The sequence below is a fragment of the Bos taurus genome, chromosome 17, assembly GCF_002263795.3.
Source record: "Bos taurus isolate L1 Dominette 01449 registration number 42190680 breed Hereford chromosome 17, ARS-UCD2.0, whole genome shotgun sequence".
NCBI lineage: Eukaryota > Metazoa > Chordata > Mammalia > Artiodactyla > Bovidae > Bos > Bos taurus.
Window position 1 is genome coordinate 43,357,375 of NC_037344.1, and position 26,418 is coordinate 43,383,792.

Genomic DNA, 26,418 nt, shown 5'->3' on the forward strand with positions numbered 1-26,418 from the left:
TCGTACTGAAAATAGCGTGAACCCTACAGTTTGCAGCCTACCCGACATCCGGGCTCAGAGCCGCCAGGACCGAGGGGGCGTCGCCGTCTCAGCCCCGCGCCCCGCCCCGGACCCGCCTGCAGGGAGGAGCTCGAAACCGAAGAGGAAGCGCGGGATGGAGCTGCGGCGCCTCTGGCTGCTCTGCTGCTGCTGCTGCTTCTACTGCTGGGGCTCCTGCGCCGCGCTGACCCCGCCGTTCGGCCGCCACCCCGCCGCCGCCTTCCGGGTACCGCGCACGCCGGCGGATCCCTTCCCGCGCTTCCAGTCCCGGGCTGGGCGGGGCGCAGGGGCCGCGCGAGCCCCACCCACTCCCACCCCCGGGGTCGCTGGCCCCTTCCGGTCCCGGGGCGGAGGGCGGAGCACTTGAGCTCCACACCCTGGAGTCTCCAGTATTTTCCAGCCCGGGGCTAGGCTGGGCTGGTCCGAGGTTCCACACTGGCCAATCCCGGCGGTTACCTGAAACGACCTTTCCCGGGGCGAGAAGTGGGGCTGGGGCACCTGAGCGCCACACTAGAGCGGGGTGGGGGGTTGGAGAATCTCAAGTCCCGTCCTGTCCTGGGGCTGAGGGGCCACGCGAGTGCCACCCGCGGGGGTCGCTTACCCTGTCTGGTTCCCGGGCTGGGCGAGGGGGCCCCTGAGCTCCACCGCGAGCACGCCCCCCTGTCCGCGGGCTGGAGGGGCCACGCGAGCACCCCCAGAGAATACCTGCGCCGTCCTTTCCAGGGGTGGGGGCGAGGGGGGTGGCACTCGAGCGCCATCCCCAGGGGGTCGCCTAAACTCAGTCCGGTGACGCGCCTGGGTTCCAGACCCGGACTCGTCCCAGGGTTTCCCAGGACAAGCTGACCCACAGATGGGTCCTCCAGGAAGGATGCGTGCCTGAAGGTTTATATGATACGTCCCAGGTTGCCCGCTGATTATGTCTAAGGTGGTCCTAATTGAAAGGCACAGCCCCCGGGCGTTCTCTCAGCCTCCCCATTCTGTGCATTTCAGGGACTGGAACCAGAAGTAGTTGGAAGAAGCCTGGCCGTTTTCCGGAGGGGGACACTGATCACCTCCTCCTCAAATAAGAATTTTATCCAGAGCTCAGGGAATCCTGCCCATTTATGATTTTCCTGAACCCGGGCTCCTTGAACTAGCGCACACCCTACAAGTTCACCTAACTTGGTGGAGACTGATTTGGAGAAGGGTGTAGTGTTTAATTTCCTTTTCAGATTATTTTGAAAAGGCTTCATAATCTCAGATGGCACCCCAGCGTTAAAACTCAGGAGCACACCAGTTAGCTGAGTATCAATAAGGTTTTTCCTGAAACCAAGGAAGATGCAAGAGAGAATGATTTAGAGTGGACCTCAGTGTGTTCTATTAATAATATCCGATACTACCTAATAGTTTTAAATTGTGAGAGGTCATTATCATGGTTTAATTTTGCTGTCAAAGTTCATTCATTCCTAATCAGGAAGTATGAAGTCAGTAATCCTGCTGCTTATTGGAGGTGTATTTATTCTTTTTCCTGGTATTTTCTTGAGGTTTGCCAGGGATTCTGAGGCTGTGTTCCCTTCTACCCCTTCTGCTGGTCCCCTGGGGCTGCAGTGGGTGGGAAGTGCCAACCTCACCTGAGTCTTATTTGTATTTTTGCCCAAACCAGGATAGATATTTTTTATCTCCTACTTACTGCTCTAGCTTTCAAAACCAGAAGCACTGGTATAATCGCTTGAGAACAAAGGTTTTGTGCTGTATTCTCTTCCTGCCCTGAGCTTAGTGACGTGTGATGGTGAAGTAAATCTCTTTGGGAGAAAATAATCAGTCCTACCTATCCTGGTGATGTGTTCATTGACTGAAGAAATAAAAGCACTGCCATCTTCCTCAAAAATATATTTGGGGATTGGAATCACAAGGAGGCCAGAGTAATGAATATATCCTAAATATGTGTTATTTGTATAATTTATAAATAAATGTGCATTTGTTCATATTATATAGTTACTCATACTAGAGGCCCTACCCAGACAATGGCAGCTAGGAAATACAGCTAGCTCGTGTCAGAAGTACAAGAGTGCTTGTTGGAAGATAGAATTTCTGTTTTAGGTGGAGGAGGGCAGAGTGATAAAGATTCTCAGCACATTTTAAAAATCTTGAGTGGAGAGAGCCTGAAAAATTTCCAAAGCAATTGCCCCTCGTGGGACTTAACTTCATGAGATGTTGGTGACTCCTTTCCACACTTGGTGGAAACTGTGTTTGAACCTCAATGGCTGTTTGAACATGGGGCAGACGACATGAGCAGGTAGAAGGGGCCTTGCTTGAGCATTAGGAAGCCTCCCTCTGCCCCGACAAGAGAGACTAACGTGTGTTGTGACTGATGCTCAGTATAACTCTGGAAAACTTTACTCCTTAAAATTATGTCAGATTAGGAGTTGGTTAAGTTGAAATTCTCTGCTAACCTATCTGGGGTAAATTACAGATTCTAGAAAATTCCCTGGCTCCATAATCAAGTTAAATTTTTAAAAAAGGTTTAAAAATTAAAATAGAGTTATAAAGTATTCTCTGTGTTGTGCTGGGGAGAACCAATAGGTTTTAGGGTGAAAAGTAAACAAATATGGAGGGCCAGGAGCTGTAGTTTTGGGCTCTTTATATCTTATTTAGGGAGACCAAAGAGGTCTCATGTCTACAAATGCATTGATGAACAGTGGCTCCTGAAGCATAGCATGGAAAGATATTCAGGGAACTGCAACTGTTAACACAGTTGGAGAAAGGGTCTAATTGATTGATAATTTTTTCACAATCTTAGGTTCATGGTGAAAGATTTTGTCATCCCTGCCTTACCTGTTTTCCTAAATTCGAATATTCCATGAGTAGAAGTTAGGTGGCATCTGTGATCCTTGCTCACAAACTGTCATTCAGTCACTGTTGGGTGAAGACCAGGCCCCTCCTAGGATGATTATGGGATGCCTCTCAGGATAACTGACCGGGAAAGGGGGAAACAGCACCCAGCCCCCACCTTTTCACTCCTTAGAAGTTTCTGGTGCTCAGGAAGCCCCTGCTCTTGTTTTGGCCTGTTCCTCAGGCTGGAACCCAGCTGTGCACTGACCTTTACTCATGCTCCCTATTTGACCAAGAGCAGCTGGTCTCCTGACCACTTTGGGGCTACAAACCCATTAAAGGAACCAATGATAGTTGTATGTACTCACTTCAGAATAATGTTTATATGCCAGTGGACATGTGATTTTGCCTACAATTTCAGAAGCTTCACGTTTAAAATGCTTATGTTAATGATACATGTGCCAGTTTTAAAAAAAATTAAATTATGCATACTTGGAGGCATGTTTCTTTAAATAGATCATTTTACGATGAATGATCCTAAAGAATGAGCCACAGACTTTTGCTATTAACAGCCCCTGAAGATCTGGATTATTTCCTCCAAATAAACTTTATCCAGAACTCTTTAAACCACAATTTTCATCTAACTGAAACATTAAGAGGGTGAAATTGATGTAAGAGACTCTTGTTCAGGTGGTAATTTCTAATGGTTCTAGCTTAATGCATATACTGCCAAAATTAAAATATACCAGAAACTTGAAATCTTGGCTCAAAATTTATTCATTCATTTGTTCATCTGTCCATCTATTTATCTAGTACTTTAATATTTACTATATATAATGTGGGCTTCCCTGGTGGCTCAGATGGTAAAGTGTCTGCCCACAATGCGGGAGACCTGGGTTTGATCCCTGGGTTGGGAAGATCCCCTGGAGAAGGAAATGGCAACCCACTCCAGTATTCTTGCCTGGAGAATCCCATGGACAGAGGACCCTGGTAGGCTACAGTCCATGGGGTCGCAAAGAGTCAGACACGACTGACACATATATAATGTGCTGACTTAAAAAAAACAAAAAACAAAAAAAACAATATAAGAGTCGCAAGTTAAGTTTTGTTTGGGGCAAAATGAGAACTATAGTATAGGAGACTGCATCTTAGATAGCTCTGAGAAACTGCTCCAAAGAGGTAGCAGGGGAGTTCAGTATGTATGTAATTTTAGTGAAAAGGGAGTACATGCAATCAAGCACATATTTTTTTTGCAGAAGGTTTCTGCTAATCATGAGGAGCAGATGTCATCATGTAGGAGATGCAAGAATTGGGCTCATAAAATCGGCTCCTGAAGATACCTGTCGAAGAACTGTCCTGCCAACTTTTCCTTGAGAACAGGGCATATCATTTCTGATCTTCACACACAACTTATTTCAGCGGGTATTGAAGGTCAGCAGCTGCAAAGGCACATGATTTAATCCTTGTAGAGGGAGATGGCAAGCACCTGTGGCAGGTGCCAATTTGTACTTGATAATGAAATGGTCTAGGTTTTCTGATTGATTCAGTGGGGAATAAGACCCAAATGGATTCTGTTAGAAGTTGGCCTCTGGTCAAAGTAGGCATTTCATCAATTCCTCCCGTCAGGTTGATCAAGTTTCCTTTCATTCACTGCTGAGAGTCCTTATGAAAGGACTATGAATTATGCCAAGTGCTTTTTCCACATCTATTGAAAATATCATATGGTTTTCCTATTTTTATTCCATGAGTAGGGTGTATTATGTTGATTGATATTCAGATACTAAACCAATGTAGTCTCTTTTAATGAACCTCACTTGGTCATGATCTATTGTCTTATAAATTTTTGAATTTGATTTGCTGATTTTTTTTTTTTTTAAGGATTTTACATCTACAGTCATGAGGGCTATTGGTGTATACTTCTCTTGCCATGAGGTGTTTCTTGTCTGGTTTTGGAATCAGGCCTTATATAACCAGTTGCAAGGGGTTCTCATGAATGTGTGTGTACAGTTGGTATTGGCATTTCTTTTTTAGTTATATGGAATTCACCAGTGAAGCCATCCGGGCCTGGGGTTTTCTTTGTGGGATGATTTTCAGTTAGGAATTTAATGACTTTAGTTGATAAAAAGTTGTTCAAATTCTCTATTTTTGTTGTATCCAGATTTGGTGATATACGTCTTTCTTGGGAGTTGTCCATTTTGCATAGGTTATCAAACTTGTTGGCCTCAAGTGCTCAAAATATGATTCTTCTAGTGCCTGAAGCATCTTTGTGGCCCTTCTTTCATTCTCAATAGTGGCGACTTTATGTGTCTTCTCTTTTTTCTTTTTTCTTTATCACAGGAGTCAGGACTGAGAAAGTGCAGGGAGGGGCTCAGGGAGAGCATCTGACTAGAGCAAAGCTCTAAGCTGAGAGAAGGGGGGAAAAGGGCCTGGGGGATGTGCCCTGGACACCTTGCAGGCCAGGGCAGAGTCAGGAAGCCGTGGGGATGCATTAATCACAAACCAACCTTCAGGGGACCCCCTTCCCCTAGTAGGACACCTGAGTGCTTGGTCGTGGGCCAGGTTGTGGGAACCTGGGCCTCCTCGCTGCAGTCTGTTTGTGAGGCCCACCCTTGTGGCTGCCATGCACTTTCCTGTGCATCCATAAAGGCCCTACACCCTCAGGACCTCCATCATCCCTCCAACTCACAGTGAAGTCCAGGAGATGCCTTTAGGACCAAGGAACCCTCTGAAATGCTCAGCAGTTTACAGTCACTGGCTTATATTTGTCACACACTCACTTTGTAGTTCAGTTCTATTTTTAGATGTATACATCTTCTTCCCAAATTAAATTCAAAGCCTTGCTTCATCAAGATTATCTTTTGAATGCCTGAAACTCGATAACTGTTGATAATTTCATAGATTAGCAATCTTTCCACGTATGCTCAGTAAGGAAAATACAATCATGATAAATCCCAGGAATAATTTGCTTAAAAATAAACAGCTTATGCCATTTGTAGCAACAAGAATGACCCTAGAGATTATCATACTAAGTGAAGAAAGTTGGACATTGAAAGACAAATACCCATATCACTTATTTGTGAAACCTAAAAAATGGTACAAATGAACTTATATATAAGCCAGAAATAGACTCACGGACATAGGAACCAAATTTATGGTTTCCAAAGGGAATGGGGTTGGGGGAGGTATAAATTAGGAATTTTGAATTAATGATATACACTATATAAAATTGATAACCAAAAAGTTTGTATAGCACAGGGAACTATATCCATTATCTTGTAATAACCCATAATGGAAAACAGTCTGAAAAATAATTATATATACATATGTAAAAAACATAGCTTAGAGCTATCAAGGGCATGATGTATATAAAATATAATTATGCATTATTCAACAAAAAGTGCTAATTAAGCATCTGTTGTGTGCCAGGCATGTGCTCAGTGAGGCGAAAACAGTGATAAATAAGACCAGCCTGGCCCTCATTTTGCTTATAGGTTTATGAGACAGACACACAATAAGCATATAAGTGAACAAGCAAGTTTAGAGTAGCTGAAGATAGAGACTTAATGAATGGTGGTCTCCTGAAGTTGTATTTACTCCACAGGGTTGGTTCAGTTAAGTTCGGTTCAGTCGCTCAGTCGTGTCCGACTCTTTGTGACCCCATGAATCACAGCACGCCAGGCCTCCCTGTCCATCACCATCTCTAAGAGTTCACTCAAACTCACGTCCACTGAGTCAGGTGATGCCATCCAGCCATCTCATCCTCTGTCATCCCCTCTTCCTCCTGCCCCCAATCCCTCCCAGCATCAGAGTCTTTTCCAGTGAGTCAACTCTTCGCATGAGGTGCCCAAAGTACTTGAGTTTCAGCTTTAGCATCATTCCTTCCAATGAACACCCAGGGCTGATCTCCTTTAGAATGGACTGGTTGGATCTCCTTGCAGTACAAGGGACTCTCAAGTCTTCTCCAACACCACAGTTCAAAAGCATCAGTTCTTCAGCACTCAGCTTTCTTCACAGTCCAACTCTCACATCCATACATGACCACAGGAAAAACCATAGCCTTGACTAGACGGACCTTTGTTGGCAAAGTAATGTCTCTGCTTTTCAGAGTTGGTTAGTACTAGCAAATTGAAGCTTGTTTGTGTAAAATATGAGCCTAACATACTTATCAAAAAATTCAAAGTGGAGGAATCTGTAAACAAGGATCTAATTTTCTCTTCAGACAGACAAACCAAGCCATCTTCTTGGGACATTTCCAGGATTGAATCTCTTTCCCAAAGCCTTTTACCCAAATGAAATAGAGATCTCTGTAAAGCCCAGATAGAACTACACTGATTTATCCATTAGTTATTTATTCCTTTTTTCATGCTTCATTCATTGTGCTAAGACAAAGATAAAGATCACATAAGTACTTACTGGTTACAATTCCTACTAGTGTCTGGTATTTATTTGCAATTTATTTTCTTTTTTCCACTATGTTAAATAAGCATATTTAGTGCTTTCAAAATGCTTGGTAAAGAGGAATTATAAATGGATAAGACATTCCTTTCCCAGCCTCAGAAATTATTCCTGAAGTCAGATAGTACTTTTAATGCAAAACATTTATAAATCTAATCTATTATCTTAGATAACCTTTCATTGCGATCCACAGGAAATAAATAAAGCTTTTACTTTTGCATCTGAAAACTATTTCTAAGTCAGTTATATGCACATTGCTCCAGAAAGTTAACATAGGTGATAGAAATTAGTATGTTTTTTTTTTTTCTTCTTCTTCTAGGAAAGTCTTAATAGACAGCGATACTTGAATTCTTTATTTCCTTATGAAAACTCCACTGCCGTCTATGGAATAAACCAGTTTTCATATTTGTTTCCTGAAGAGTTTAAAGGTATGGGCTCTGGGGTTATTAGCTGATTAGTTTCCTGATTTTAATTTTTTTCCTTAATTTTTGAGAATCTTCAGTTGTGAAGTTAGTAAACTGAGTAATAGTTAACAGTAATTAAATGCTTAAAAGTGTCAAGCAAGTACCTGGTGCTGACAGTTGGAGAAATAAGTTCATGGCCACTTTCTTCTAATAATCACTTAAGAACTAAATACTACCAATTCAGGCATTTTCCTGTGGCTCTGAGGAATAGCAACTCATCCCTCTTCCAGTTTTATATGCTATTTCTGTTCAAGACCCCCCTGGTTATGATAAAACAGATGATGTCAATTATACTCATTTTTTATTGGCCTGCTTCTGTCAAACCATTTCATGTGACAACCCAGCCCTATTGGAAGAATTCTCATCTTTTATAGCTTTTGTCTACTCCATTCCAATTATGGGAAATAATAAAAGGCAGACTTTATCAGAAGCTCCACTGTTTCTGTTGAAACATCCCTCTGAAAGGAATCCCTGTAATATAATGTTGGTTGTCCTTTCATCTTGTATGTGTTCTCAGCTATTTATTTAAGAAGCAGCCCTTCCAGGTTTCCCCGATTTCCGGCAGAAGAGTACACATCCATCTCCAACCTGTCTTTGCCGTTAAGATTTGACTGGAGGGATAAGCACGTCGTCACCCAAGTGAGAAACCAGAAGACGGTATGTCTTAGGTTTTTTGTTTTTTCTTTTTTCTCTTTAATCACTTTAGGATGGGAGTCACTTTTGGGATCAAGTTCAATCAAACTTGTGATGGAACCATCCTTTCAGTAGGTAAATTCACACCTCAATCATCACAAAATGATGAGAACAGGAGACCACCCCCAACCCTGGAGAGGGAGGCGCTGTTAGGCCCAGCTTCACTCGGGGGCTGAGCTCTGCGGGTGTCCCTCCCTGCCTGCCTGGCCCCCACTCAGCACACAGACTTGGGGCTGCTGCCCAGTGTCACAGTTCCCAGGACTCTGCAGAACAGAGGGTGGAAGGCTCAAGAAGGTGAACTTGACCAAGTTAAGTAGCTCCGAAGGGAAACAACTTGAAATCAGGTGCCTGGTCCCTCCCTGAACCCTTGGGTCTATCCCTTGAGCTCCCTCAGAGACCCTGCCCCCAGCCCTGCCCCCAGCTCTCCCCTGCACAATCACACACGTTTTATCTGTGGTCCTTAAAAAAGCTGTCAGATCTGCTTTGATATGACATAGACATTCCTGGAAATTACCAACTGTGCAAAATCATAAAATGGAAATTAAAGGGATTGTAGGAGAAATGAGGTTAAGACTTCGCACTAAAAAATTCATGACACATTAAAAAAAAAGAAAAAGAACAAGAAAGTAGTAAAAGTAACAGCACAGTTTTACCGGTGTTAAATGGTAAAGAAATGTGTAAGTCCTGAAGTAAATGCAACCATTAACCACCATGTGATATCACTTATATGTGGAATCTAAGATATGACACGAACTTATCTACAAAACAGAAACAGACTCAAAACACACAGAACAGACTTCCTCTTGCCAGGGAGGAGGGGTATAAGCGGATGTAGTGAGAGTTTGGCATTAGCACATGCAAACTACTGCATATAAAATGGATAAACAACTAAGTCCTACTGTACAACACAGGAAACTATGTTCAATATCCTGTGATAAACCAGAATGGAAAAGAATATGAAAAAAGAATGTGTGTGTTTATGTATAACTGACTCACTTTGCTATACAGCAGAAATTAATACTATATGTAAATCAACTATACTCAATGAAAAGATAAATTTAAAAAATGCAGCCATTTACCTTGCAGAAGTCCTGAGTGTGCCTGTGAAGATATCTGGAATCAGAGGGAAAGCAGAACCCCAGATGTTGGTGGGGTGCTCATGGCCCACAGTGAGCCATCTTGCCGGCACACATTCGAGAACAGGTGCGTGTGCCCTGCACCCCTGCCAGGCACAGGGATGGCAGCTCACCAGGAAAAGTTGATCCCTACAGGGATGTGGTCTCAGTGTGTCTGCAGTGGGAACCTCAACAGGTCATTCAGTGTCCTCTTGTAAGACCAGCATTTTGGATCCAACAGTTCCCCAGTGACCATCGCATTAAGATGAGATCCTTTTTGTTTCTCAGATTCTGTATTTGTGGTTGTGGATAGAAATTACCACCATATCATGTGCTTTATTACTGGGTTTTAATGAAGAGTGATGCAGTCTGAAACCCAATCTATCCAGGAAGCGCTTACGGTGTCTTAAAGTAGAACTTTCATTTAGGAATCTTTGTACTAAAGGAAAGATGTTTTGGAGCAGCCACCACCCTCTTGGAGCAGCAGTAGGTGGGTGACCTGAAGCAACCTGCATTTACCTTTCTCAAGGAGTGCAGAGCCTGCAGTAGCATCCCTTAGTGAATGCTGTACTCTCCACATGCCCTGGAGCTAGAGATGTAGGCCACATGAGATCCCTCAGAACTTCACTCCACAAGGACCACCAGCTGCCCTTCCTCTCTTTCCTTCAGCACCTGCTGCTGCTGCTGCTGCTGCTAAGTTACTTCAGTCATGTCCGACTCTGTGTGACCCCATAGACGGCAGCCCACCAGGCTCCCCCGTCCCTGGGATTCTCCAGGCAAGAACACTGGAGTAGGTTGCCATTTCCTTCTCCAATGCATGAAAGTGAAAAGCGAAAGTGAAGTCACTCAGTCGTGTCTGACTCTTCGAGACCCCACGGACTGCAGCCCACCAGGCTCCTCCATCCATGGAATTTTCCAGGCAAGAGTACTGGAGTGGGTTGCCATTGCCTTCTCCGCCCGCAGCACCTGGTCCCAGGATTAAGATGGTTCCACCCAGTTTCAAGTCCCACTCTCATCTCTACCTTTCCTGCGATTCTTCTTTCTTATGTGAAATTCTTGATTCCATTCCTTTCATTCCTTTGTTCTGCTGCTACTGCTGCTAAGTCGCATCAGTCGTGTCCGACTCTGTGCAACCCCATAGACGGCAGCCCACAAGGCTCCCCATCCCTGGGATTCTCCAGGCAAGAACACTGGAGTGGGTTGCCATTTAGTTTAGCCAATAAAAGCAAGTTAAGAGACCCAGAGTCAGAAAGATTGTTAGCGAGTATTTCAATGAGGAACGATTACTGTGGGTTCCTATAATTAGGACATTACCTGTGCGTTCATAATCCTGATGGGCTAACAAGTCATTCATCCAGGTCCTGTGCTTATCTGTTAATGAGAACAAATATGTACCATGCACCCCTGCTCTGCTCACCTTTTCCCTGCCTTCTGCCCTTGGAGGGGAGGTGTTGGAGGGCAGAGCAGAGTGTCAGGGGAGAAGCACACACACACTTTTTCATATTTTTTCCATGATGGTTTAATCACAGGATATTGAATATAGCTCCATGTACTGTACAGGAGGAACTTGTTGTTTATCCATCCTATAAGTAATAGTTTGCATCTGTTAATCCCAAGTTCCCTGTCCACCCCTCCCCCAGCCCCTCCCCCCTTGGCAACTACAAGTCAGTTACCTATGTTTGTGCTGACTTGTTTTTTTAAAAAGAACGTCAGTCCAAGTGTTTTCCTAATCTCTAAAGTTCACTTTTATTTTGCAATGTCTAACTTGCAATAGTGATACTACCAATTTACCTTTAATAAATAGTATATTTTGATGCTTCTAAGAGAATTTAATTGAAAATCAGCAGGATTGACATTTACATTCTGTAGGCCTCCAGATTCTGCTCACATGATTTCATCATTTGTGTTGTCAGAGATGTCAATGGACGTGATTTGCACATTGTTAGATAACAAATATCATTCTATCTCTGTTTCTATCATCATTCTATCTCAGTGTGGTGGATGCTGGGCTTTCAGCGTGGTGGGTGCAGTGGAGTCTGTGTGTGCGATAAAAGGGCAGCCCTTGGAGGTGCTGAGTGTTCAGCAGGTGATAGACTGTTCTTATAGCAACTACGGCTGCAACGGAGGATCCCCGCTCAGCGCTTTGTACTGGCTCAATAAGGTGAGTGGCTCTGCAGTCTTTTAAGCTGCTTGTTTACTGTGCGTTCAGTCTGTCATTTACTAAATAATATTTTCAAGTTTGAAAATGTAGCTAACCAGAGCTTGAATTAATCCAAAGATTTCCCATATATCTGACTATGTATATCTAGAAAAGGGGTCTTTAGGAGGTTATTGAGGTTAAATGAGGTCATAAGGGGCTTCCTTGATGGCTTAGCAGTAAAGAATCCTCCTGCAATTCAGGAGACACAGATGTGGGTTCAATACATAGGTTGGGAAAATCCGCTGGAGGAGGAAATAACAACCTACTCCAGTATTCTTGCCTGGAGAATCCCATAGAGAGAGGAACCTGGCAGGCCATGGTCCATAGCATCGCAGAGTTGGACACGACTGAAACAGCTGAGCATGCACACACGAGATCATCAGCCTGGGGCCCTAATTTGATAGGACTGTGACAGAAGAAGAGAATGAAGAGGGCAAGGTCTCTGTCTCCCGTGTGAGGACACGTTGAGAAGGTGGCCATCTGCACCTCAAAGAGAAAGTTCTCACCAGACACTGACCCTGCTGGCCCCTTGACCTTGAACTTCCAGTGTCCACAACTGTGTGAAAATAAATGTCAGTTATTTAAGCCCTCCACCCCAAAAAATAAGAATTGCTTCTGTGTAGGTCAGCCATCGCAGAAGGCAGTGGCACCCCACTCCAGTACTCTTGCCTGGAAAATCCCATGGATGGAGGAGCCTGGTGCTGCAGTCCCTGAGGTCGCTAAGAGTTGGACACGACTGAGCAACTTCACTTTCACTTTTCACTTTCATGCATTGGAGAAGGAAATGGCAACCCACTCCAGTGTTCTTGCCTGGAGAATCCCAGGGACACAGGAGCCTGGTGGGCTTCCGTCGATGGGGTTGCACAGAGTCCGACACGACTAAAGCAACTTAGCAGCAGCAGCAGCAGCAGAAACCAAAGTGTGAAAAATCTTACCTGCCATCTGTATTCAGAAAAATATTTATGTTTATTCCCTAATATTACTTGGTAATTGCTTTTTTTGCAGATGACCCATCTTTTTTTAAAGATGACAGCGTATGATTATTCATTTCCATAGAACTTCTGAATGGGAAAGACTAGGGATCTCTTCAAGAAAATCAGAGATACCAAAGGAATATTTCATGCAAAGATGAGCTCGATAAAGGACAGAAATGGTATGGACCTAATAGAAGCAGAAGATATTAAGAAGAGATGGCAAGCATACACAGAAGAACTGTACAAAAAAGATCTTCACGACCCAGATAATCACGATGGTGTGATCACTGACCTAGAGCCAGACATCCTGGAATGTGAAGTCAAGTGGGCCTTAGAAAGCATCACTATGAACAAAGCTAGTGGAGGTGATGAAATTCCAGTTGAACTCTTTCACATCCTGAAAGATGATGCTGTGAAAGTGTTGCACTCAATATGCCAGCAAATTTGGAAAACTCAGCAGTGGCCACAGGACTGGAAAAGGTCAGTTTTCATTCCAATCCCAAAGAAACGCAATGCCAAAGAATGCTCAAACTACCGCACAATTGCACTCATCTCACACGCTAGTAAAGTAATGCTTAAAATTCTCCAAGCCAGGCTCCAGCAATACATGAGCCATGAGCTTCCTGATGTTCAAACTGGTTTTAGAAAAGGCAGAGGAACCAGAGATCAAATTGTCAACATCCGCTGGATCATAGAAAAAGCAAGAGAGTTCCAGAAAAACATCTATTTCTGCTTTATTGACTATGCCAAAGCCTTTGACTGTGTGGATCACAATAAACTGTGGAAAATTCTGAAAGAGATGGGAATACCAGACCACCTGATCTGCCTCTTGAGAAACCTGTATACAGGTCAGGAAGCAACAGTTAGAACTGGACATGGAACAACAGACTGGTTCCAAATAGGAAAAGGAGTTCTTCAAGGCTGTATACTGTCACCCTGCTTATTTAACTTATATGCAGAGTACATCATGAGAAACGCTGGACTGGAAGAAACACAAGCTGGAATCAAGATTGCGGGGACAAATATCAGTCACCTCAGATATGCAGATGACACCACCCTTATGGCAGAAAGTGAAGAGGAACTAAAAAGCCTCTTGATGAAAGTGAAAGTGGAGAGTGAAAAAGTTGGTGTAAAGCTCAACATTCAGAAAACAAAGATCATGGCATCCGGTCCCATCACTTCATGGGAAATAGATGGGGAAACAGTAGAAACAGTGTCAGACTTTATTTTTCTGGGCTCCAAAATCACTACAGATGATGACTGCAGCCATGAAATTAAAAGATGCTTCCTCCTTGGAAGGAAAGTTATGACCAACCTAGATAGCATATTGAAAAGCAGAGACATTACTTTACCAACAAAGGTTCGTCTAGTCAAGGCTATGGTTTTTCCTGTGGTCATTTATGGATGTGAGAGTTGGACTGTGAAGAAGGCTGTGCGCCGAAGAATTGATGCTTTTGAACTGTGGTGTTGGAGAAGACTCTTGAAAGTCCCTTGGACTGCAAGGAGATCCAACCAGTCCATTCTGAAGGAGATCAGCCCTGAGATTTCTTTGGAAGGAATGATGCTAAAGCTGAAACTCCAGTACTTTGGCCACCTCATGCAAAGAGTTGACTCATTGGAAAAGCCTCTGATGCTGGGAGGGATTGGGGGCAGGAGGAGAAGGGGACGACAGAGGACGAGATGGCTGGATGGCATCACTGACTCAATGGACATGAGTCTGAGTGAACTCCGGGAGTTGGTGATGGACAGGGAGGCCTGGCATGCTGCGATTCATGGGATCACAAAGAGTCGGACATGACTGAGTGACTGATCTGATCTGATCTGATCTGAATGCCCAGGTTAAATGGGAATTAGAGGTCAGCTGGTTGGGGGCCTCTGTGTAGATGCAGAACTGAGCCCTGGGAGGTGAGACCCTGTTGCAAGTCAGTAGCTGAGATGGGCAGCACCCTGGTTCTCTCCCCACCTCCCACCTCCCCCAGCACACACCCTCTGACACTGTCCTGGTCCAGCATCAGTGGTGTGAAGCCAGCGATGAAGGTGCTGCTGTGTACTGTGAAAAGCTGTCAAACAGAGTTCCCAAAGTTGAGCATCCCTCTCTTCTTTGTTTGCTGTGTGTGGAGTCACTGCCAGATGAATGGCACAGAGAGTGGATGGAAGGATGCTTGTGAGCATAATGCGTGACCTCAAAGGCTTGATAACCCGGAGCCAGAGCTGCAGAAGGAAGATGTTTATGCTCTTGAACCTTCAGGAGAAAGATGACCAGACTTTATTATCAAATCAGTGGAAGTTCCAGGAACAGGAGATATAGAGAAAACAGGAGCAAAAGACAAAGACAAACAGAATTTAATTACCTAGGCTGTCAATAAAAAACACTTAAAGTTTTAAACTCAGATTTTCATAACTCAAAGAATACCCAATAATGACCTGTGACCAAGTGGAATCTTAGACTCTTTGTAGTAAGTTCTGTTTGATCTTTGACACAATCATGTGACATAGATTACGTTGGATGATTATTTTCTTTCAGCTGCAAGTCAAGCTGGTGAGAGATTCGGAATACCCATTTCAAGCCCAGAATGGCCTCTGCCGTTACTTTTCCGACTCACATTCTGGATCTTCAATCAAAGGTTATTCTGCGTATGACTTCAGGTAAATGTCTCCTTCTCTTGTGGTTTTCTCTATGTTTCTTAAGTTATTATCTATTGACTACTTGGAATTAATAAGTTGCTTGGCAGCTTTACTGCATAGTTTTAATTGTTTTAAAATACACTTGATTTCCTGGTGGCTCAGATAAAGAATCTGCATGCAAAACAGGAGACCAGGGTTCCACCTCTGGGTCGGGAAGATGCCCTGGAAAAGGGAATGGCCACCCACTCCAGTATTCTTGCCTAGAGAATTCCATGGACAGAGGAGTTTGGTGGGCTGCAGTCCATAGGGTCACACAGAGTCAGACACAACTGAACGACTAACACTTTTATTAGAAAGATGCATTGGCAGTCACCATGGAGGTCTATGGATGTTGTTTGTTAAATATTATCCACTTTTTTTCCATGTCTCTACCAACAGAAATAATGCAATTAAATCAACACATTTAAATTCATTTTAAGGTATAATTGATACTTAGCACCTCCTACCAAGTTTCAGTGTCACAATTACCCTTAGCACATTTCAGTCTTACTCTTGAATTAATAATAATAATAAAAACTTGCTTTCTGTAGAGTCTGAAGCTAATGTCAAGCAGTCTTACTTACCAAGAAGTTTTTTTGAACCCCCTCTCTCTTCCCTACATTGTTCAAGTCATCGACTGTAAGAAAAATATAAAATGAAGTTTTCCTATTAGAGGCAAGTGGACAGAGTATATAACGAGGCAGATGACAAGCTCATCCTGCAGGCGTGATGGGATGCGGGGGTGGGTGAGGAAGGGACTTGTGTGGGAATGGGAAGGGCGTGATGACTTGGGGTGGGTTCAGGGGAAGCAATCATTTAAAAATGCTTTAAAAACACATGGCACTCAAAGCCAGCTAAAGAACTATTATGACCATTTCATTTAGTGCAAAAGAGGTGCTCAGGGATGAGAAACAGAGCCATCCAACTCCTTGCTTATTTTTTAGAAGTATAAAGGAAGCTTTCCACAGGGTTTTGAAACAGAGAAAGCAAAAAAAAAAAAAAATTAAATTTGGCTAAGGTAACAGACTGGTCTACTACTTACTGAATATAAAAGCATCTCTGGGTCTAGATGGCATGTCCCCATGGAATCGGAAAGAAATCAGGAGTGACTCTGGATCCTTGAACAAAGTGGAACCCACACCAGCAGCCATGTGTCTGAGGACGAGCTGACCGTCCCCTCAGTTCCTGGCTGCCAGAGCAGCTGTCACCTGACAGCTCAGTCCCCAAGGGCAGGATGCACAGAATCGTGATAAACGGGCAGGGCCCCTGAGCACAGTGGTCCCCACCTCCCTTGAGGGTGAAGACCACATACTTTCTAAATGAGCAAGTGAGCCCCTATGTTGCCAGCTCCTGGAGAGTCTAAGGTGAGCGTGTGCACAGGAACCTCCTGAGGTTCACAGTGTGATCAGAGAGAACTCAAGGCCTCCCTTGTCACAAGGAGCAGATTAAGAAAGTTAGGAAGAAATAAAAGAATAATGGGCATCAGTCTACTTTAGAGAGAGAGACAAAGCGAAGGTGACTGCAAGATTCATCTGTCCTTGGATCAGAAGGCAGAGGCTGCTGTGAAAACCCAGCCCCCATCGCACAGAATATTAAACTCTAAGAACAGGGCACCAAGCTAACCACATTAGACTCTCTCTGCAAGAATACCTTCCTTTGATTTATTCATTCATTCAGATATTTACTGAACCCTGTTTCGGGTTCTGGGGATTTGGCAGTGAACACAGTGGACGAAAGCTCTGCCCTCTGAACTATATTTTAGTGATAGAGACAAGCAGTAAACCAAAGAAATAAAAATATGAATGGTCTGCTAGATGAAATAGCTTTAAAGAGAACTAAACAGCCATGAGGTGAAGAGAAAACAACAGGGGCAGGGGGTTGCAGTCTCAGGAAGGAGTTCCTGGAGGATGTAACATTTAGTGAAGACTTAACCCTGCAGGTACCTGGGGAAACACAGCTCCTGGCAGAAGGGATCGTATGTGCAAAGGCCCTGTGGCAGACCCAGGTCTGGCATAGCTGAAGAGCAGTGAGGAAGCCACTGTGACTGTCCTGTCCTGTCGTGTTGTGTCATGTCGTGGAGAGACACACTAGACTGTAGGGGGTGAGGTGACAGAGGTCATCAGGGGATGATCTTGGGGCGGTGTTGGAAGAATGATCTTAGACATCTTAGATGGGATGGAGAATAAAGCCGCATAGGGCATATTGAGGGATATTTGTGAGGGTGAGAGAGGAGAATGTCAGGGAGGACTCTAGGATTTTTACCCTGAAAGACTGAAAGAATGGCATTGCTAGGCAGGAAGTTGGAAAGTCTGAGACAGAAGCAGAGAACAGCAGGTCCACGTAAGACAGATGCACAGAAAGTAATCCCAGGAAGCTGGGAGGACTAGGGTGTGAAGCAGAACTGGAGAGCCGAGTATCCTCAGGAAACAAGTTAGTCCTGGGGTCACCTGGCCCTCAGTCCTACCGGGACCTCCACAGATGGGCAGAATATGCATGTCAAAAATGATGCCCCCCGCCCCGTGTTGGTGTACATCATCTCCCAGGAGTTTCCCCTGACTTCTATTTTTATCATCATGCTCTCTTAGTTTTTTAGTATGCCCAGACAACACGAGCCCAGATCATAGCTATCAGCCAAAAAGTTCACAAAATTGTCTGCTAACTCGGAAAATACATACTTACATATAAATCCTTCTGAATCCAAAAAGCATAATCTAGCCTTAAAGCAGAATGATCATTCACACACAGGCTGCATCCTGCATTTTTGCTCATCAGACCTCAGGAAAAACATTTCAGAAGCCAAACTAGAATATTAACATGACTAAATAAATAAAAAGGGAAAGAACCTATCACGTATAACCATGGACAGAAAAACTAGGATGCCATAGGGAAGATGAAGTGTAAATCCATGTGCTCATCAAGGGTCTGTAACAGGTAAGACTCACCCTAATCAGCAAATCTTTATGACAGTAACATTTAGGAGAATTCTTAAAGACTGCAGGATTTGTCTCTTACTGATCTATGAAAGTAATCGTAAGCTCATGGAATAAGGTTTGATAATATGATAGTAGTTCCATATTGGGCTAAAATGGAAATAAAGATATTTTTTGGAATATATTGTAACTTGTTTCTGGCCCACACCTTTCTGAAAAATGAAGGACAACAGTTCTGGGGCTAAATGGAGCCTTTCCCTGGAGCCTTTCCCTGCTGGTCTAGACCACAGATGCCCTCCTATTTCCTGTTTTCCAGCAACTATGAAATCTTTTTTCTGGTCCTCCCTCAAGCAGACATCATAACTAAACTGTTTGCATGACCCCATAGTGTTCACCACCTTCTGCAATTCCCTCAAACTTCTCTCTTTCATCCTTCTCCTTCCCTCACACCATCTCTGTAAAATGATCTTTGATTTTACTGGAATAATTTACTGGATAGCTTTTGTTATCTCTAAAAGGTGGAGGCAGTTGTCTTCTGGTTAATATGGAGATTATTGTGTTTGTCACAGTTGCATTAGAAAACATTCCGCAAATTTAAATAAAATAGACATTATACACTAAAACCTGTGCTGAAGAAAACTAGTTTATTAGATAACTTAGAAACAAGGGAAGGACACAATGCTGATTATAAACCTGGGGTATAATTTGTGGGTTAGGCAGGCTATGAAATCTATGCCTATAATTGTATCTTTATGTTGATTCTGAAGGTGGGTGCGGTGGCTGTGGCATGAAACTGGAATTTGAACCAACTCTGTGGAACCTCAAAGCCCATACCCTATCATGTTCTCCTCCAGAATTTTATAATTTTGACTCTAATGAAAACCAATTATTTTTACAGCAGCAAAAATTAGAAATGCCTGCTTGTAAATCTCCAAAAACATTGTCTCCTTAACAGATAATGTGAGTGATTGTTTAGAATGAATTTGTGGTTTCTATTTCAGCAAATCCCATTGGTAGGCACTCATATTTTTCCCTCATCTTTGGACACAATATCCCCTTGATAGAAACTGGTCTCCAGCTGGCAGGATGAGGGCTTATCTACTCTTTCTAGCCACTAATCCACCATGCTTTGCTACAGCAATAAACTATCAAACGCTATCTTAATGGGCCGAAATAGCAGTAACTTGGTTTCAGTGTCCTGCACCCACAAAGCTGACCTTTAAAAATACAATTAATGGTTTAATTATGTACTTTTAAGATTGATGAAGGCTGCATGTTATATAACATCAGACTTTATCAATTCGGGTCCAGGTGGGAAAGCAGAACTGCGTGCCCTGCTGTCTTCCCAGTTTGGCCCTAGTTCTCCTGGCATCTTAACATCCCTCCTGCCCTATAACTACACTCCCCGCCCCCCAACATTTTTGGGTAACTCTTTTCTGTAGTTTTCTTTATTTGATATTTACTAACCTAGGCTGTCTGTCCTCTTGATTTTTACTTGGTGTGGCAGAGGTGATGAGATATCACCACATCCAGGCTTTCCACTCTCCTTATTAAGAGAATCCATATATTTTAGCGTGGTACTTTGTCAACCAGCTATAAAATTTAATTTCCCATCTTCCTTAAAACTAACCTTGGCTGTAGGACTGACATCTAGCCAATGAGACCCATGCAGATGTGTGCAGAATGTGTGATCACTTCTGGGATCTCGACAGGGACGTCGCACCTCCCCTTTCTACTTCTTACTGTCTGAAATATGAGTGAAATGGCTGGCACTCTAGCAGCCTTCTTGGATCGGGAAGTGATCTTGGGAACGGAAGCCTCATATAAGAAGAACCCAGATCCTGGTATCCTGGAGCACATAGCGCTCCTGGACTGCCAGTCTTCCAGGCTTCTTACAGCCTCCATTGTTTAGAACTTGATAATTGCCACCAAACCTACTCCTTGCCATATACAGATGAAATACATCACTTTTGTAAAATATTTTTACCTGGGAAACTAAACTTCTTAACCAAATTGTTTTTTTCTTTTGATAGTGGCCAAGAAGACAAAATGGCAGAAGCACTTTTGGCCTTGGGACCTCTGATAGTGGTGGTAGATGCCATGAGCTGGCAAGACTACCTGGGAGGCATTATACAGCACCACTGCTCCAGTGGAGAAGCAAATCACGCCGTCCTTGTAACGGGCTTTGATAAAACGGGTGAGTGCTGGTGAGACGTGACTGATTGCTCTGCAGCTTCAACTCCAGCTTGACACGTGATTCCATCCTTTAAAATGCTGAACCTTGGTCCTCTTACATCTAAGTTCTCATGAGCTTTACAACTTTGCCCTAAACTTCCAGGTATACATGCCCTGCAGATCCCCTGGTCAATTTTTGGTAGATGCCATGTTAAACTGACACTAAATTCTTGATCTAAATATTGGACATTCTCCATCTGCAGTGTTTAGGATAATTCCTAGGAAAAGAGAAGTACTTATTACTTCATCATACTAATCTAACAGTTCTTTTCCTTTCCTTTTTTCAAATTGCTTGGAAATGTGTATATATGTGTGTTTTCATTTTATGCAGTAAATGTAACAAGCAAAATGAATTCAAACCCCTTTTCCATTGATTGCAGTGTGACACTCGTACAGCCCAGTTTACTTGGCTAGTTTGTTAGCATTTGGTTAGTTTTTGTTTGTTTATTTGTTTTCTTAAAACCACTCTACTTTTCAGGAAGTGTTCAGTCATGTCTGACTCTTTGAGACCCCATGGACTATAGCCCACCAGGCTCCTCTGTGCATGAGATTTCCCAGGCAAGAATACTGGAGTGGGTTGCCATTTCCTTCTCCAGGGGATCTTCCTTATTCAGGGATCGAACCCACTTCTCCTACATTTCCTGCATTGGCAAGCAGCTTCTTTACTACTGTGCCACCTGAGCTTTAAATGAACATTCTTTCACCACAGCTATGTTCTCCAGGGTCTGATTTATATTTTGTAGGAAGTATCCCATACTGGATTGTACGGAACTCCTGGGGAACTTCATGGGGCATCGATGGCTATGTCCGTGTGAAAATGGGAGGAAATGTTTGTGGTGAGTCTTGAACTGATATTGAAAATTCCTGGCTCAATGTCAAGAAAGAGACTGAATAGATTAAAATTATAATGTGTGCATCCAGGGTTTTCAAACCACTGTTAAAGTAATAATGGTCATCCTTCAACTAATTGATAAAAATAAAATAGTATTTTTTTAAACAAGACACTACTGCACATATTCATTTTTAAGAGGGACTGTAGTAAAAACCAATGTAATGAGCAGAACATTATAAGATATAGCAATAATTTACCAAAGTTAACTACTTCCAAAAACCCACTTAAGAAGCTGAACTTCTCCAAAAATTTCCAAATTCGCCTTTTATAACTATATGACTGTCCATTATTTAATGTATTATAATGCCTACCTTAGGATCATCAAGAATCACTTTTTCTTTGTATCAAACTGAGTGAAAATCTGAGCATTAGTGTTGTTTCAGATTTAATATACCTCTTGCCACCTATAAAATTCTAGCAAAAAATTCTGTTCCCTGGAATTGAGAGGCTTAAGAAAATACCAGACACACTCTTTTGTTGAATAATAACATTTTTGTTAAAGAACAACAAATTAAAGTAGCTATTTAAGTATTTTAAATGTATTCTAAAAATCTATATTCAAACCCTATTCTAAAACTTTTGATCTGGAAAATCAGCAAGTTTTCTGAATTGAGTTGATCCAAACTATATTATGTATGAGAGCAGTTATTTAATTTCTCATTAGTTCTAACAAATATACAACTTTTTAAAAGTTGTGGTATGCCCCAGGCTGTGGTATTTATGATAAAATGATGAGTCATTTTTAGATGTTTTTATAATTGATTTGGCATTGCTACTGAAGTGGTTCAAATATGAAACAGTGGTCTATTGCCCGTAGCTGGAGCACAGTTCTCTAGTTCAAAATGCAGTATTTCCACAAAGAAATTAGAGCAATGAAACAAATATGCTAATTTAAGCCAATCCTCTTGAATAGGACCAAATAGAGTTTTTAGCTGAGGAACAGTTTACTGAAGTTCTTACAATAAATTCTGAGTTTAAAAAAAAAGAGAGAGAGTTATGGAAAATTTTGAGAGCATATATATTTTTTGCTTCTTCTTTTATATATATATGTGTAGATATATATATATATGTATGTTACTTTGGCTGTGCTGGGTCTTCTATTCAGCCTGCGGGCTTTGTCTTGCTGTAGCACGGGGTGGCTTCTCCACTTGCAGAGCACGGGCTCCAGAGCAGACTGGCTCAGTAGTTGAGACATGCATGCTCAGTTGCTCCACAGCCTATGGGATCTTGGCTCCCCAACCAGGGATTGAACCAAAACCCTCTGCATTGCAAGGGCATATTCTTAACCACTGGACCACCAGGGAAGTCCCTGAGAGCTTATATGTTGATTCAACCTAGTCACAACATCTCCATTGTTCCACTAACTGGTAACTGGAGTGTTGCAGCCCGAGCACCAGACCCCAGCCCACGCCTCTCCTTTCAGCATCCCTGAGGGGCTTTGCAGGTAGAAGGCTGATGTGGTTCCTGAACCCTTGCCACCTCCAGTTTATCTCTGACTGTGGAGTGCCGTGCCTGCATCAGGGCTGAGGGGTGGCTGCTGTTAAAGTTCTAGAAGGAGAGTTGCAGGAACATGATTCAAACACTGGTTCATCTTCACCTCAATCACGACTCTGTTCCCTGCCCCCACTTCTCCCAGCCCCCAGCTACAAAGGGTGGTTGGAATCATTTCTTTCTGTTCCCCAATTAAGTCTGCACACCCTGCCTGGTTAGTCATTATATCCTTTCCGAAAGTATTTCCTGAAAGTTAAATCCCTGATATGATCACATTACTCTCATGAACAACCACGAAGGCAGGTAGCAATTCTGTGGCCCCAAGAAATTTAGAGACACAGCTAATCACAGACAAATCCAGTCTTTAAATAGGATGTTTCATCGCTTCCACCATGGCATTGTGATCTGTGCTCTTTCATACTAAGGAAGCATAGCACACTTGTGAGTGATTGAAATTTTGTTAAAGTTCAAGTCTTAGAATTTAAAGGTTTTAAGTTATATTTAAAATAATCCTATAAATTATTGTATTGCCTCTAAAGTATATAGAGTGCATTCCATATTTCAGATACATTCATCTGTTCAGTTAATAAGTTGTTTTGAGTTTTTGTAATAGTTTCTTGAAATAAAAACATTAAGAATCTCTGCTGATATCTACTTTTGAGGTTGCCATGTTTATATGGACAGATAACTAGAACCAGTAAGCTGTTTTCTTGGTAGATATTAACTTTCTGAACCCAAATCAAAACTGTTTTAATATTTAAAAGACATGTAGTGTGAGCAGCACATTTACTAAAATTGGAACGATACAGAGAAAACTAGCATGGCCCCTGTGCAAGGATGACATGCGAATTAGTGGAGCGTTGCATATTTTTTAAATGGAGAGAGTGGCATGGAAAGATATACACTACCATATGTAAAATAGATAGTCAATGGGAATTTGCTGTATCATCAGGGAACTCAAACCGGGACTCTGTAAAAACCCAGAGCAGTGGGAGGTGGGAGGAATGGTCAAGAGGGAAGCGACATATGTAGACCTATACTGATTCATGTTGATGTGTGGAAGAAACCAGCACAATATTGTATAGCAATTATCCTTCAATTAAAAATAAATTTAAAAAATTAGTGATGAAGGGTTAAATCATAGTGGTGCATAATAAACTCATTCATGTTAGTTAAAAAAACAACATGTAAAGAAAAAATAGAGTAGTACCAATGATTTCCTTTTTTTCTTAGGTATTGCAGATTCTGTTTCGGCTGTATTCGTGTAACATGTTTGCCAGATTGAGAGTCGAATACGAAACTGAAGGTTCATAATGAGATCTGACACTTCATTCTTGGCGTTTCATCATTATGCTTTTGCAACTTCCCACAAAGACAGGTTCTAGGACCTGGTCATGTTGAAACTAAGCTATGAAAATTCTCTTAGAGAGAGGTGAAGTGCCCACGCCAGAAGGAAGAAGACCAGCACGAAGGCCTGGGAGGCAGACTGGGAACAGTTTCCTCCTGGGAGGAAGGTCAGATTAGGAAGTGTTTTAGGTCTCTTCATTCTGAAGCAGCTATTATCTGGTTTTGTTTGATTGTTGTTTCTATTTGTTGTTTGTTTATTTTTAATGACATATTTCAAACAGGATTAAAGAGAGGATAAACAGTCCTTTTCCTTTCTGGGATACAGTCACCGGCCTCAGCTGCCCCTACACACAAGAACAGCCCAACTAGAACTGCGTGTGCCTGTCACATGGGTGTTCCCAGCCTCCCAGAGGGAATTTCATAAGAGTTGTGAAATGCCAGTTGCTTTACCCCCCAAAATGGTGCTCACCCCTTGACCTGTGCAGAGGTCATGTAGAAAGAACTGAAAAGACAATCACTTTTTAAGACAAACAATTGATTGAAACTAAGTAACCCATATGGCAACCATGTAATGGGAAAACCTCAAGTAACCTTGCATGAGAGACAAATTGTTATTTGTGAATTTTCACTATCAGTAGGATTTCAGTGCATTTTTTTTTTAATGTGGACCATTTTTAAAGTCTTCATTGAGTTTGTTACAATATTATTTCTGTTTTATGTTTTGGTTTTTTGGCCTCATGGCATGCAGAACCGTAGCTCTGGCACCAGGGGTCAAACCTGAAGCCCCTGCTTTGGGAACACCAAGTCTCAACCACAGGACCACCAGGGACGTCCCTCCAGCACATTTGATTTCCTCCTTGGTTCTCCCTGGATTGAGGAGCAGTGGGCCTGCCTATATTTTCTCACATTTTCTCTTACTCTCAACTGTGAAACTTTAAATCTTCCTCATGGTCTGGCTTCCCTGGCTAAAGAAGTCCCATTTTTTACCTTCTATTTCTATTTTATAACCATTCATTTGACTCCAGTTGTCTCTAAGGCTTTGTCCATGTCAGTACCTCACCTGTCTGCTCCTTTGTCGTGTGGAGGCACCACTCCTTTCAAAATTCAGTCTCAGTAATTTGAGACTGTATTAGCCAAAATGTGACTTCCCCAGCCCGTGTTTTTCCAGTTTTCTGCTTGTTTTTCGCAGACTCCCATCCTAGCCACTTCTCTGTGCATCCTTTGGGCTTTCAGCTCGTCCCTGGTTCTTGAGGTCATCTCCTCTCTTGCTAAGTCAGTGTGGCTGTATGAGAACCTCAGAGCATGAAGCTGCTCTTCTGACTGAATATAAGTACAATCGTATCATAGGAGTTAATACAGCTGCATCAAATACTACATATTTAAGCATTTCCTCTCTAAGATTCACGGTCACTTTCCAAGCTCAATAGAAGCAAATTGTAAAGGTAGCAACAACCACTGAAAACAATTGAGACATCCTCTTTTTTTCTCTCATGGTTGGCCTTTATCAGTCTCCTTATTAGAAAAAGAAAATCCACAACAGGACACTATTTCTTTTCCTTACACCAGCCAGAAGCAATTTCAAATGAATATGTGTTGACTCAGGTTTAGAAATGCTTCAGAATGAAAATTGATATTTTATTTGATTAATATTGTAATGTACCAGAAAGGAATATGTCTTGATTGTCCTAGTTTGTGATGATGTACTAATTCTTGTAAAATGTAAATGATTTTCTGATACTCTTTTACAAATGATAGTTTTAATTACTGAATGATGCATTCTTTTCAGCTCTTGTGGATTTTTATAAAATTAATAATGAAACAACCTATATTTGACTCTGAGTTAAGAAGACTCTGTCCTTGTGTATGACTTAGATTTTGTGAACACAGTGTTAATGTGTTTTATATTCACACAGGACTTTCCTCAGCTCTGAATCCATATATTGATTTTTTAATTTTCTCTATAGACATGTTGGGCTTCCCAGATGGTGCTAGTGGTAAAGAACCCTCCTGTCAATGGAGGAGACATAAAGACATGGGTTCAATCCCTAGGTCAGGAAGATCCCCTGGAGGAGGCCATGGCAACCCACTCCACTATTCTTGCCTGGAGA

The 26,418-nt window shown here is 42.5% G+C and overlaps 1 protein-coding gene and 1 non-coding gene across 2 annotated transcripts; both read left to right on the forward strand.

The window, feature by feature from the left end:
* Positions 1 to 118: 118 nt before the first annotated feature.
* On the forward strand, positions 119 to 26,149 carry CTSO (cathepsin O). The gene is made up of 8 exons (XM_002694425.6): positions 119 to 265; positions 7,625 to 7,733; positions 8,287 to 8,426; positions 11,571 to 11,738; positions 15,276 to 15,397; positions 20,379 to 20,542; positions 21,324 to 21,416; positions 24,197 to 26,149. The coding sequence occupies exons 1-8, from the start codon at positions 155 to 157 to the stop codon at positions 24,229 to 24,231; spliced, it is 942 nt and encodes a 313-aa protein (XP_002694471.5). The 5' UTR covers positions 119 to 154; the 3' UTR covers positions 24,232 to 26,149.
* Positions 23,732 to 23,835, forward strand: LOC112442123 (U6 spliceosomal RNA). Its single transcript, XR_003030130.1, has one exon. It is a non-coding gene; the product is annotated as a U6 spliceosomal RNA (small nuclear RNA).
* Positions 26,150 to 26,418: the final 269 nt, after the last annotated feature.